Genomic DNA, 14,915 nt, shown 5'->3' with positions numbered 1-14,915 from the left:
GGGAGAACACAACTGAGATTTGCTATCCAGCCTATTGCTACCAGTGTGCCACAGGAACTAATCAGAAAGTGCCTGACAAATAGCGAGTGCTTTACCTACACAGGCTTCTTTTTTAAAGGTTCTGGAGAAGCAGTATTGCAGTGGGTTTAAGAGAACATGCCCTGGAGACAGACAGTCCTGGGTTCAATGCTGACTGTGGTATTTATTAGGTATGTGGCCTTGAGCAAATTACCTAACTTCCCTCAACCTCAGTTCACTTATTTATGAGAAGAAGATAGGACTACCATGAACGTTAAATAAGACCGAGTTACAAAACACTTAGCCTAATTCCTAGCACTTGATAAATAATCAATAAATGGTAAATTTTAAAGAAGGGAAGGAGGATTTAAAATACGATCCCCAGAGCTAGTTTGAGATTTGAAATAGGATCTTATCAGCATGGATTTCAGCACATCACATTCAAAAGGAGCTCCATAAAGTGCACCTGGTCAACTCCAGCCCAGTCAATGCTCTCACAGTACCTACGTCTCTCATTTTTAAAATTGATATTTGCCTCTTCTGGTAGATTATAAGTTCAGAAAGTCAACAACCAAAAATCCCTAGCACTCAGCCCAGCTTCATAGATTTTGAGGTATTAACCTAGGCTGTTTTTGTTTTCTCCTGGTAATTTGACCCTTTCCTGTCCCCTCATTTAAGCAGAGAGTCACTGCTTCTTACCTCAGCAGGGATCATTAGATGAATAAGAGGAAAAAAAGATAGTCTCTATGGCTTTAAAAAGCCTAAGTCACAGATGACAAGCTGACAGCCCAATGGCCATATGTGACTCATAACCATGTTTTGTTTATCTGGTGTAATGTGTGTATGGGTTTTTGCTTTTTTTTTTTTTTCCTTAGAATTTAGATTAATTGGCTGGGCACAGTGGCTCATGCCTGTAACCCCAGCATTTTGGCAGGCCAAGGCGTGCAGATCACCTGAGGTCAGGAGTTCAAGACCAGCCTGGCCAACATGGCAAAACTCCATCTCTACTATAAATACAAAATTAGCTAGACATGATGGTGCACACCTGTAATCCCAGCTACTCAGGGGGCTGAGGCAGGAGAATCACCTGAACCCAGGAGGCAGAGGTTGTAGTAAGCTGAGATCATGTCTTTGCACTCCAGCCTGGGTGACAAGAGCAAAACTCCATCTCAAAAAAAAACAAAAACAAAAACAAAAGAATTTAGATTAATTGACAGAGTTTAAAAACCAAGGCCCAGCATAGTGGCTCACACCTGTAATCCTGGAACTTTGGGAGGCCAAGGTGAGAGGATTGCTTGAGGGTAGGAGTTTGAGGCCAGCCTGGGCAACATAGTGAGACCCCCATCTCTACTTTTTAAAATTGTATTAAATAAATAAATAAATATCAGAAGATAGCTCAAAAAAGCAGAAACAAGCAAAGATATAAAACCTTGGATTTCTTGTTTATTCTGAAAAATCTGAAGACCTGAAATTATCAAGCTCTCACTCTGTCATGGTTACAATTGGCTCTCAATTTACCACAGTTCCCACCACTCCCTATTGTCACTTCCACAGTGAGCTCAGTTGCCATTTAACATTATACTTGGACTGTTACTTTTCTAGTAGTTAAAATCAAGACATAAGAAAAATATGTTTTGTACTCATGTCTGTATCAAAAGTTGAAAAATAAAAATTAGACTAGCAACACACATATGGAGCAGACAACCATCATTTATCACTGTCAAATATCTTAATGACTTCTTGATATTTTGAATCTTGCTGGAGCAGCAAAAAAAAACAAAAAAAAACAAAAAAAAAAAAAAAAAAAAAAAAAACAAAAAAAACTACTTTTCCTAGACTCTCTTGCAGCTACAATGAAGTCATGAGAGGTGAACTCTGTTAAATCCGAAGCACTTGAATAAGATTTAGATACGGGACAGAACAAGAAGAGGATATAGCATGCAGGGGAATGGTAGTGCAGATGGTTTTGAATGCAACAGAGGCAACTGGCTCCTCTGTGACTGCTGTGGCAGAATTTCTGGAACAAGTCATGAATATAATCAGCACTTAGAGGCAGCCAGTGGTAGCAGCTGTGTTTTATCCAGAACAGTCTAGTGGTATGTGTTCTCTGCCGCTTTTTTCCTAGAGATAGAGCATCCAGACCTGATCCTTCCAGGAAGTCTGAACAATTCCTAACATTCTTTTATTTTTTGTTTATTTATGTTTTTGAGATGGGGTCTTGCTCTGTCGCCCAGGCTAGAGTGCAATGGTGTGATTTTGGCAACCTCTGCCTCCTGGGTTCAAACAAGTCTCCTGCCTCAGCTCCTGAGTAGCTGGGATTACAGGCACGCACCACCATGCCCAGCTAATTTTTGTAGTTTTAATAGAGATGGGATTTCACCATGTTGGCCAGGCTGGTCTCAAACTCCTGACCTCAGGTGATCCGCCACCCACCTCGGCCTCCCAAAGTGCTGGAATTACAGGGGTGAGCCACTCCTCCTGGCCCAATTCCTAACATTCTTTACTAAATTTCATTCCCCTTTAGCTAGAGTGGATTCTGTTGATTGCAACTAAGAACTTTGAATGATACAACGTATTTCCTTGCAGAAGTGGAGACTATTTCTATGTGTTAATATGTAGTATGTCTATGTCAAGATATATAATATGGTTGCTTTACTCTGTAGGTATTGAATCTATAGACCCTACCAACCTTTAAGAAGCACTTAGAAAATCTGATTGTTGTAAAAGTATTTGGGAGAAGTTGGAAAAAGAGAGAATATAAACTTTAGATGAGAAAATATACTTTTGAGCTAAGAAAAGATACCGGGAGCAGGAGTCGTAGAATCTGATGAACATTTACATCAAGAGGCAGGTAAGTATGCCCAGGAATGGATCCTGAATGTTCTAGATTTTGAGGGAGTAGGGTAGTAAAGTTGGATAAGGGAGTGTTCGTCAATATGGTAGGTGATTGAATTGTGTCCTCCAAAAAAGATATGTTGATGTTCTAACCCCCAATTCCTTATTTGGAAATGGGATCTTCACAGATGTAATCAAGTTAACATGACGTCATCCTAGATTAATTTCATGACTGGTGTCCTTATAAGAAGAGGGGAATTTGAACACATAGACCCAGACACCAGGGGAGAAGGCCATGTGACAACAAATGCAGGAATTGGAGTGATGCATCCACAAGCCAAGACATGCCTGGGATTCCCAGCAGCTACCAGCAGCCAGAAAGAGGCAAGCATGAGGCCTCCTTCAGAGCCTTCAGGGGGAACTTGACCCTGCCAACACCTTGTGTTTGGACTTCTGGACTCCAGAATTGTGAGAGAATACGTTTCTGTTGTTTTAAGCCACCCGGTTTGTGGTACTTTGTTACAGCAGCCCTAGGAAACTAATAAAGGGGGCATGGTTCCATGACACAGGGTCTAACATCCCGGCAAAGGCCTTAAGAGAAATGGTCCTGATAAACTGCTAATACAGTTCTTGGAAACTTAAACAAAATAGAGATGTGTTTTATCCAGAACAGTCTAGTGGTATGTGTTCTCTGCCGCTTTTTTCCTAGAGATAGAGCTTAAACAAAATAGAGCCTGGTGATTTTAAAATGTAATTCTGTACTAATTTCTAGTCATTATTACATTGTACACAGAGATATAGGACATGACCACCATGACTTTAAAAAAAATAAATTGAAAGCTGGACACAGTGGTTCACGCCTGTAATCCCAGCAATTTGGCAGGCTGAGGTTGGGAGGATGGCTTGAGCCCAGGAGTTCAGGACCATTCTAGGCAACATAGCGAGACCTTCATCTCTACAAAATATTTTAAAAATTAGCCAAGTATGGTGGCTCGCAACTGTAGTCTCAGCTACTCAGGAGGCTGAGGTGGGAGGATTGCTTGAGCCTGGGAGGTTGAGGCTGCAGTGAGGTATGATTGTGCCGCTGCACTCCAGCCTAGGTGACAGAGTGAGACCCTGTCTCAAATAAATAAATAAATAAAAGAATAAAAAATTATCCATTCCAGGAGAGAACGCCCAAGGCCACAAGAGTGTCCTGACTTGGGTTGGTCCAGGTCTACATCCTCTCTTTTCCTTCATTGTTATATAAACCTAATTTACAAGCCTATTTCATTTTTTAATGCCTGGTAGAAAAATTGCTGAATTTGAACCAGTCTTAGTGATGAATTGCTGATAATTAAACTGGCTATCTTCTATTCCTTCAAGTAAAGTTTTGATCTCTGTTATTTGGAATATAAGAATTCTGTAATTGTTCTATCTTTAATGTTGATCACACTCTTGATCAATTAAAAGGTCTCTCTTTAACTTATTTTTTTTTAATGAGAAATGTTGGGAACTGTTATAGCAGATTATAAAGAAAGATCAAAAGGCTCAAATAACTGACTATGCAGGAATGGATTTTCTATGTAAGACCAGAAAACCCACAAATGAACTATATTTCTCGGGAGGCCTGAGGAATACTCCTGCTCCTAAGACAATAAGGGATGCAGTGGTGATGGGGCCACCAGCACACTGAGATGCTCAGAAGCTGCTGTCCTCTGCTGGCTGAGGCTTACCGTAGGAGGTGCTGCTCCAGAACCAGTGGCAATTGGGATGATTGGCAGCACTTAACCATCCTAGGCAAGGGCAGGAAATTCAGAATGACAGTTAGGGAATCAGCCCATAGGAATCTCAGAGATGAATCATAGAACATGGTGCTCCAAGGAGCAAAAAAAAAAAAAAAAAAAAAAAAGGGGCAGCCAGTAAGGGTATGTTTCATATACATAAAACTAGAAAAGATCAAGAGCTGATGAATGAGCAGTAGGCTGAGGCTGGTCACCCCAATGGAAAGTCACACTCTCTTGCTGAAGACTGAAGAAGACTGAAGGTTCCGTGACTAAGGAACCTGCAACACCGCAGAAGAAAATGCAGTCATGATGCCCACAGTCCTTCCCCAAAGGAGTCTACCACCATTAACTTGGGTAAACATACACTGAAGAAAGAGAAATATCTCGATCTTTTGCAGACTTTTGGGTAAAGGGGAAAGCTGATGTTGATACTCAGGGATTTATAGCACTATCCTGCCTCCGTTAGAGTGGGGCTTATGAGGGTCAGGTAATAAGTGGAGTCCTGGCACAGGTTCGTCTCATAGTGAGTTCATGTCCCTGGACCCACCCAGTGGTCATTTCCCCATGTATGATTCCCACATGTATAATTGGAAGACAGACACCTAGCATTTGGAAAACCCTTTCAGTGGTTCCTTGACTTGTAGAATAAAAGCTATTGTAATAGAAAAAAAGTCAAGTGGAAATCCTTAAAACTGTCATCCCTGGGTAAGAACATAAATCAAAAACAGTATTATATTATGCAGAATGACAGAGATTATTGCACCTTCAGAGACTTAAAGGATGCAGAGGTGGTATCCCCCATTAGATCCCAATGTAATTCACCAGCCTGGGCCCCTGAAAAAAAAAAAGAAGGGATCATGGTGGATGGCAGGGAACTACCACACTCTTAACTCATGTACATAGCTTGCCTGTCTTGATCTGGTGCATTCTTTCCATATCCATTAGAAAGGAGGCTAAGAAGTTCACAGTGACATGAGATGAACGACAGTATATATCCGTGGATTGTTCTCTCTCATAATATAGTCAGAGAGACCTTCTGGACCAGCTGCAGAACATCACATTGATCTATTATGACCAATAGACGACATTATGTTGTTTAGACCTCAGGAGCAAGAACTGACAAGTACTCTGGATGCCTCAGTAAGACATTTGTGCTTCAAAGGGTGGGAAAAAATTGCTACAAAGATCACAGGTCCATCACATGGGCGAAGTTCACAGGGGTCTAGTGTTCGAGACATTCCAGAACATTCCCTTCAAAGTGAAGGAAAAGTTATTGTGCTTTGAACTTCCTGCCACTAAGGAAGATGCACAATGGTTGGCAGACCTCTTTGGGTTTTTGAGGCAGTGTATTCAACACTTGGGAATATTGTTCTAACCCACTTATTCTATGACATAAAAAACTGCTGATTTTTAATGAAATCCAAAAACAAGAAAATGTTCTGTAGCAAGTCCAGGCTGCAATAAGAGTGATCTTGCCACTAGGGCTGTATTCTCCAGCATACCCTTGGCACTAAAGTCATCTGAATAGGAAAAGACAGTATATGAGGTTTCTGTCAAAACTCAATAGGAGAAATATAGCACAAAGCCTTAGGATTCTGGGACAAAGCCATATCATCTATAGTAGAGAAATACACAACAGACAAAAAACAAGTCATGCCATGTTACTGAGTCCTGGTGGAGACACAGCATCTGACCATGCAATATGAAGATGCCATGCAGCCAAAACGACCTGTCATGAGCTAGGTACTATCAGACCTGCGACGTCCAACTGTTCATCATGAGATGGAAGTGATCCATCTGGAATCTAACACCAGCAGGGCCACAGGGCACAAGTAAGCCCATGTGAGAGAGGCCAGGTTTCCACATGACCCATATCTGCTGTACCAATGCCTCCCCATAAGCTCACACCCGTGAACAAATTACAGGAGGAAAAAAACTGAGTTTGGTCCAGAGCTGGTCAATTTGGTATGTTACAGCATGTTGCAAATGGACTGCTGCTATACTCCAGCCCCCCCAGGGATGGCCCTGAAGGACAGTGAGGGGGAAAGCCTCCCAATAGGCAGAGTTTTGAGCAGTCTCCTGGCCACACATTTTGTATGAAAAGAGCAACATTCAAAGGTAGGGATATGCATGGACTCATAGGCAGTGGTGAATGAGTTCACTGGAGGTCAGGGGCCAGAAAAAGCAATATTGGAGGACTGGGAAGAAGATCTGGGGAAGGGATGTGGATCAGTCTATAAGAGTGGATGCCTAGTATGAGCTCTCCTGATTGCACATTATCACATGCCACTTGGAAGAGGCACAAAACAGACGATAGACAGGCTGACTTGGCCAGTTGATGTCAGCCAGCTTCCATCCTCAGCCACCCAGTGCTACAGCAGTGCACTTGTGAACTGAGTAACCATGGCAGTAGGGATGGAGGCTGTGTCGGGGCTTCCACTCACCAGACTGAGCTAGCTCCTGCTGCTGTCAGCAGCAAGACCAATGCTGAGCCCCTGAGATGGCACAATTCCTGAGGGGACTAACAAGTTTCTTGGTCACAAGTTGTTTATAACAGACCCCTTCCATCCTGGAAAGGGTAGCAATTCATCCTGACTGGGGTTGAAATACTCCATGTATGAGTTTGCCTATTCAGACTACAAGTCTCAGCCAGCATCACTATCTGAGGATTCACTGTCTGATTTCTCAACATGGGATCTCCCATCACATCTTCTCAGACCAAGACACCCAATTTATGGTGAAGATGGCATAGCAGTGGGCACATGACAATGGGATCCCTAAGCCTCGCCATATACCACACCATCCAGAAGCTGACAGCCTGCCAGAGCTGAGCTGAAGAAGCTTTTTTTCTTTTTCTTTTTCTTTTCTTTTTTTTTTTTTTTTTTTTTTTTTTTTTTTTGAGATGGAGTGTTGCTGTCACCCAGGCTGGAGTGCAGTGGCTCTATCTCAGCTCGCTGCAACCTCTGCCTCCCAGGTTCAAGCAAGTAATTCTCCTACTTCAGCCTCCTGAGTAGCTGGGATTACAGGTGCCCACCACCACGCCAGCTAATTTTTGTATTTTTAGTAGAAAATACATGTTTTGGCCAGGCGCAGTGGCTCATGCCTGTAATCCCAGCACTTTCGGAGGCCAAGGAGAGCGGATCACGAGGTCAGGAGATGGAGACCATCCTGGCTAACACGGTGAAACCCCGTCTCTACTAAAAATACAAAAAATTAGCCGGGGGTGGTGATGGGCACCTGTAGTCCCAGCAGGCTGAGGCAGGAGAATGGCGTGAACGGGAGACGGAGCTTGCAGTGAGCAGAGATCAAGCCACTGCACTCCAGCCTGGGCGACAGAGCAAGACTCCATCTCAAATATATATATATAGACGTATATATATATAAATACACGTTTCACCATGTTGGACAGGCTGGTCTACAACTCCTGACCTGCACTGGCCTCCCAAAGTGCTGGGATTACAGGTGTTAGCCACAGCACCCAGCCTCTGAAGACGCTTCTCAAAGATGCAGCTGCGACATCAGCTTGGAGATGAAGCCTTGGGAGGGTAAGGTGCTATACTCCATGATGCAGTATATTCCATGAACCAACAGTTATGCACCTGTAATCCCAGCATTTTGAGAGGCTGAGGCAGGCGGATCACTTGAGGTCAGGTGTTTGAGACCAGCCTGACCAACATGCTGAAACCTCATCTCTACTAAAAATACAAAATTAGCCGGGCACGGTGGTGGGTGCCTGTAATCCCAGCTACTCGGGAGGTTGAGGCAGGAGAATTGTTTGAACCCAGTAGGCAGAGGTTGCAGCGAGCTGAGATCAAGCCGCTGCATCCAGTCTGGGCAACAGAGCAGGACTCCATCTCAAACAAACAAACAAAAAACCCAACAGTTATGATATGGTGCTGTGTGCCCAATGGGCAGAACACACAGGTCAAAGAAACAAGGCATGAGAGAAGGAGTGGCCCCACTTGCCATCATTCCCAGTAACCCACCTGAGGAATGTCTCATCTCTTCAACTTAGGCTCTGAGGGTCTAGAAATCCTGATTCACAAGGAGGAATTCTTTCATTTAGGAACACAATGGAAATCTCAGTCAACATATGGTTATGACCGCTGCTCAGTCACTTTGGGGTCCTTGTGCCAAGACCGGAAGACATGGCAAGAAGTCACTACAGTGGTAAGGGTCATGGATCCTGATCTTCAGGAGGAACCAGAACTGTTGCTTCATCATGGGAGCAGGAAGAAATATGTTTGGCACCCAGATGATCCGCTGAGACATCCCCTGATACTCCCTTGGCTAGTTTTTAACTCTCAGTGGGCAAATACAGCAACCATGACCTGGTGAGTTTATGTTAACCAAGGATTTAGACTTCTCAGAGATGAAGAGCTGGGGCAACCCATCACGCAAACCAACAGAAGTGAGGGGAATCAAAAGTGGGGGAGAGGAGGGACCAGTCATCACAGTGGGACCTGGACTCCGTCTTAATAACTCTTCTTTGGAAGGCTCCTCGGGAATTACAACCATAGAGTCTTGGAGAAGCTGTACCTAGATGGCATGAACTTCATGTGAGAAGCAAGTTGATCTGAGCGGTACAGTGGGTGGGCTGTCATAGACACCATCGCGCACTCCCCAGATCCCCTTGATAGGCAAGCACAGTTCTACTTCCAGAGCTGCTAGCGGGTCATGGTTGCTGTATTTTCCCATTTACAGTTAAAACTAGGCGGGGTGCGGTGGCTCGTGTCTGTAATTCTAGCACTTTGGGAGGCCAAGGCAGGAAGATCTCCTGAGCCCAGGAGTTTAAGACCAGCCTAATCAACATGGTGAGACCCCCATCTCTATTATTTTAAAAATTAAAATTAAAAAAATAATAAAACTAGCCCAGGCAGTATCAGGAGATGTCCGAGTGGGCCACCCAGGTGCCAAACACATTTCTTCCTGCTCCCTTGATGAGGTGACGGTTCTGGTTCCTCCTGAGGATCAGGACCCATGACCCTTGCCACCATGGTGACTCCTTGCCTGGGCTTCTAGTCTTGGCATGAGGAACCCTGGAGAACTTCCCACTGCTCAGTGGCCTCCAAAGAAACCCCTCACCCACTCCCATCAACCCAGAGCTGATGACTGACTGAGGCAGAGATATAAAAGGCTGCCCCACTTGCCCCAAAGGAAGGACCAGCACACGGCTTATGCTCCAGAGCCTTCCCCTGTGGATCTGGCCCCCGGGCATTGTGAGCGTGCATCCTTGCTTGGCTCTTTCTCCTTTCCTTTTTTTTTTTTTTTCGTTTTTCGGAGACGGAGTCTCCCTCTGTCATCCAGGCTGCAGTGCAGTGGTGTGGTCTCGGCTCACTGCAACCTCTGCCTCCCGGATTCAAGTAATTCTCCTGCCTCAGCCTCCTGAGTAGCTAGGACTATAGGCCTATGCCACCATACCTGGCTAATTTTTTGTCTTTTAGTAGAGACGGGGCTTCACCGTATTGCCCAGGCTGGTCTCAAACTCCTGAACCCAGGCAATCTGCCCGCCTTGGACTCCCAAAATGCTAGGATTATAGGCATGAGCCACCTCACCCAGCCTCTCCTTTCCTTTGTTGTTTTACTCCCTCCCAGTTTTTTCAGGAAAAGCTCATTCAATCACATTATAGGCTCACCCAAATCCCTGTCTCAGGCTGTGCTTTTTAGGGAACCTACCTAAGACAGAGGTGAAGTAAAGCAGGAAAGAGGGACAGAGAAGAGGGCAGGAGGAGGGCAGGTGAGCTTCATGTTTAAATAGAATGGCCAGGAAAGTGGGGATCTTTGAGCAGAGGCTTGAAGAAAGTGAGGGAATGAGCCATTAGGCTATCTGGGAGGAAAGCATTTAAGCAAAAGAAACATAGGGCGAAAGCTGGGACAGGAGTGGATCTAGGGAGTTCTAATAAGAGCCAGGAGGCCCGTGAATCCAGAGTAGAGTGAGGTAGGTAAATGTCACAGATGAACTCAGAGAGCCGTCCAAAAGTCCTAGATCACAGAGGACCTTGAAGGCCATTGAAAGGGCCCTGGCTTTAACTCTGAGTGAGGTAGCTTTGAGCAGGTGTGAGATGTAATCTGACTTGGTTTCCTAGAGTCACCCCATTGCAGCCAAGTTACCAGAGGTCATGCAGGCAGGGAAGTAAGGGATGTTGCAGCAATTGGAACCCAAGATCGCCTGATCTCAGAGCAAGCTTTAACACACTCACCTTTGTTGATGGAGCAGGAAGTGCATATCTGGCATACTCCTGAATGCTAAGGACAGACACAATGCAGGGACTAGTTTCATTTAAAGGGAAGAGAGACATACTTGTAAAGAGACCAGACTCCCCTTAAGCCTCCCTTGGAGAAAGCCTTCAATAAAGGTACAACCAGTTAGGAGAATAGCCCATACTTGCCAGCAGGTCCAGAAGTTGCTGGCTACATTGCAGTCCAAGTATACCTCCCTAAATAAGCGGCCCAATATCAAGACAGTGAGTAGGAAGAGGAAAGATACTTGATTAGAGAAATAACATAATGTAGTGATTAGGAATGATGGGCACAGAACATCTGGTTTGAAACCCAGCTCTGCCATTTACAAGCTGTGTGACCTTGGGCAAGCTATTTAACCTCTCTGTGGCTCAGTTTTCTCATCTGTAAAATTGTTGCTAGATGCTGTGGCTCATGCCTGTAATCCTAGCACTTTGGGAGGCCAAGGAGGCAGGATGGCTTGACACCAGGAGTTTGAGGCTGCAGTGAGCTATGATCACATCACTGCACTCTAGCCTAGGCAACAGAGCGAGACCCTATCTCAAAAAAAAAGAAAAGTTGTAATTATAGTAATCCCCTCTCTATGGGGTTTTTAATAGAATTAAATGAGTTTACTGTGTCTGAAAGATACTGTTTTGTTTGTCACTATTATGTTTTTTAGACATGAACAATTAAAGGATACATAAATTGTAATTTAAATTGAACAAATCTGCATGTCAATTTCTAGACATTAATTTCCAAGTTGAATGCTTTCTATGTCATCTATATAATGCAATACTAAACTATAAATGAGTGCATCTTCTTTCTTCCTACACTTCTAATATATTATTTTACCTTTAGCTGATTAATTGCTCAGCTGCTTCTTATCAATGACTGTTTTCCAGGAAGGCTAATCATGCCTGACTGTAATCAACCCTGTGTGCGAACTCTCAAATGCTTCCCTGTGCAATTGCCACTCCCCTGACCGTGAGGAATACTGTGATTAAAAAGCATCTCAAGAATTCCATTTAGATGATGACCTCAGCCTCAAACATTATTACACAGCCATGATTTACATTGCCTTGTAAGTGAGAATGTAGGGGCTTCTAGCTTCCAAATTCCCTACAAAACAGAAAACAGTTCTTTGTGATTTTTTTACGTCGGATTCTGTCAACTGGTTTTACGTGAAAAGCAATGAAATGAGAGGGAAATGCCCAGTATATGCCAGGCTCTGGGCAGGGTCATTTACATACAATTACCTTATATACCTGTGGTTAATGTCAAACATGTGGCAGAGCTGGTCTTAATAATTCCTCACTAGAACTGAGGATCAACTTGAATCACCGCTCAAGTAATGTCTGTTTTCACTTTTTCTGCCAATAATTTCTCTCTATAGATCACTGAAAACAGGGATTTGACCTTGGCTTTATTTTTTCTAAAGCCATTCTACAATTAGGACAACCATGAAAATATCTAGCATTTATTTAGTGCATTCTCTGTCCCTAGCACTGTGCTAGCTGTTTTTCTATTGTTCTGAGGAAACTGTTCAAACAGTCCTAGACACAGAGCCCAATTTCTGGTTGAGGTCACACATTTTGGAAAATCACCAATTTTGTTATATCCCTAAGCAAACCAATTTGGTAAACAAAAAGATCTCCATGTGGCTCCTCCAATCCAACATAGCAAAACCGGCTCTTAGATCAATAATTCCTATTGAAAAAAGCAATTAAATTTCAAAAAAAGCAATTAAACTTAAGTTTGAAAAGAAAATTCCTAAGTATTTTTTTATATCAAGTATTTTATAAACTAAGGCAGAGTTTGCTGTTTATAATGGTGAGTATGGCCCAATGTCATGGGTTTTTTGATTTTGTTTTGTTTTTTGTGTTGTTTTGTTTTGTTGAGACAGAGTCTGACTCTGTCACCCTGGCTGGAGTACAGAGGCACGATCTTGGCTCGCTGCAACCTTAAATGTCTGGGCTCAAGCAATACTCCCACTTCTTGGGAAGCTAAGATGACAGGCATGCGCCATCATGCTGGCTAATTTTTTATATTTCTGTAGAGGCATGGTCTTTCTATGTTCCCCAAGCTAGTCTCGAACTTCTGGCCTCAAGCAATCCTCCCACCTCCGCCTCCCAAAGTGCTGGGATTACAGGCGTGAGCCACTGTGCCTGGCCTATGGTTTTCATTCTTGACTTTGCCAGATTCCTTTGTCATCACTTGAATAAGCCAATTAAGCTATTGTGTTTATTATGCAAAAATTATTTTTGCATTTCTAATCAAATGAACGCCATCACAATAAGATGTTACCTGGGGAGTGCTCAACGGAAGGATAAAACACTCTGAAAAAAATGTTATTGTAATTTTTTCTATATTTGGCTGGTTTCTGCTGCTGTCACTGAGCTAGGTTTTCATCTAGATATGCTAATTCAGTGTAGGTCTGATTGAAGCCTTTTTGTCTTTAATTACTAAAATAATAAGGTGTCCAACCCTTTTTTTATTAGGAAAGTTTATTAGCAGTGATACAATGGAAAATTTAACACTGACAGGAGCATATGTGTCTTAAAACACAAGAAATGGGATGAATCTCAGATTGCCTGGAAATAGTCCTTTAAATGAAAAAGTTTTTAAATTTAAGAGATAACAGAAAAGTTAAAGGACACACCAGATGGCATTTTCACTCACCAGGATTAGAAATAATCATCCAAGCAAATGAAAAGCTTATCAAAGGTATTTTTCACATTTATTTATTATCAGAGAGATAAAGCAGTCATTTTACCTTGCACATAAGGACCACTTACGAAATCATTTATATAATTTGAGAAGGCATTTACTATGTCTATACAAATTCATAAATTAAAAATATCACATTAATTCATTCATTTATGGCAAACTCACCTTCCACTAATATATTTTACTTTAAAAAATATTTACTTTTTGGTTTGGACTAAAATCTCATTCAATTCAATGATAGTACTTAACATTTTCCCACTGCAATTATGTGAGATTTTCTGCTTTAAAGAAATTTTTTAAGTTACCTCCTTCAAACTAATGTGTAACTATCCTCTTTGCAAACTATACAATCAGGAACCACTTTACATATTTTATTAAATAAGCTAAAAATTACAAATATTTAATTTTCATTTATAGTGGAAAGATTCAGTGAAAAACTCATAAAAATTATTTCAGTTCAAGGCATAACTATATTTGTCATTACTAATGAATTAACATAAAATATTATCTCCCTAAGTATTTTCTAATTCAATGCCAAACATACCACATGCAATATCATCATCTCCAGAAAGTGCTAATCCAGCTATATAAACAGAATACTTGTCTCGATATTTTCCTAATAGAACCCAATACTTTTAATGCATCTGTTTTTCCTCCAGACATAGACTACTGGAGCTAGAAGGGGCTCCAGAAGGATCTAATCTGACCCATCCTCTCCACATTAAAGTGTGGTTTTAAAAACGTGATACCAAGTCTCTCACATATTGGCAATACGAAGCTACTCAGAAAGGAACTAAAGTTCGCATTCAAACTTTACCTTTGTAAAATTCCCAAAGAATCTCCCACGGCGTTCTTCACTCCTTCCTTCCCAGGTTTCAGAATTTTTTCTTTGAAGGTATCAAATGCTTTAAAAGGCATTTTGAATGAAGGGTACCTCTGAGCCGTTAACAGTCAGTCTCAAAAACTGTCATCCTTTCTCATTTCCAGTGTGAGGACCACCTTGTTTCCCTTGGTGAACACCTGGAAGTCAGTTCTCATGGAGGGAACTACTCAAAATCAAAAAGGAGATGAAACCCAGCCCGGATCTTCCAAGACAACTCCCTCCTCTCTCTGCTCCCCACCCCTCCAAAAAAGAGGCCAAGGGATGTCTGGCTGGGAATTCAGCCCCTTGCAAAAGCTACACGCTCTGCAGCAGCCTGTGGCCGCTGTCTCAGGCAGCCACTCTCAGACTGAGCGCAGCCTCTCTCCGTCCCTGGGCTGCAGCTGGGGACGCTAACATGAACTCCGGACCACCAGAAGTCCTGAGACCAGCAGCAGCATTCGTGGCCTAGCTCCAGCCCCTGCAGC

At 42.8% G+C, this 14,915-nt stretch overlaps 1 protein-coding gene across 1 annotated transcript in view; it reads right to left on the bottom strand.

Moving 5' to 3' along the window:
• Positions 1-14,915, bottom strand: part of SLC17A8 (solute carrier family 17 member 8) — a 64,749-nt gene extending 49,834 nt beyond the window's left edge. The window contains exon 1 of the mRNA XM_050746983.1: positions 14,386-14,915. Coding sequence (XP_050602940.1) covers positions 14,386-14,486 — 101 coding nt within the window. The 5' untranslated portion in view covers positions 14,487-14,915. The remainder of the gene's footprint in view (positions 1-14,385) is intronic.

This window comes from Macaca thibetana, chromosome 11 (assembly GCF_024542745.1).
Source record: "Macaca thibetana thibetana isolate TM-01 chromosome 11, ASM2454274v1, whole genome shotgun sequence".
Taxonomy (NCBI): domain Eukaryota; kingdom Metazoa; phylum Chordata; class Mammalia; order Primates; family Cercopithecidae; genus Macaca; species Macaca thibetana.
The sequence above is the reverse complement of the archived record's forward strand: the minus strand, read 5'-3'. Positions and strand labels throughout refer to the sequence as shown.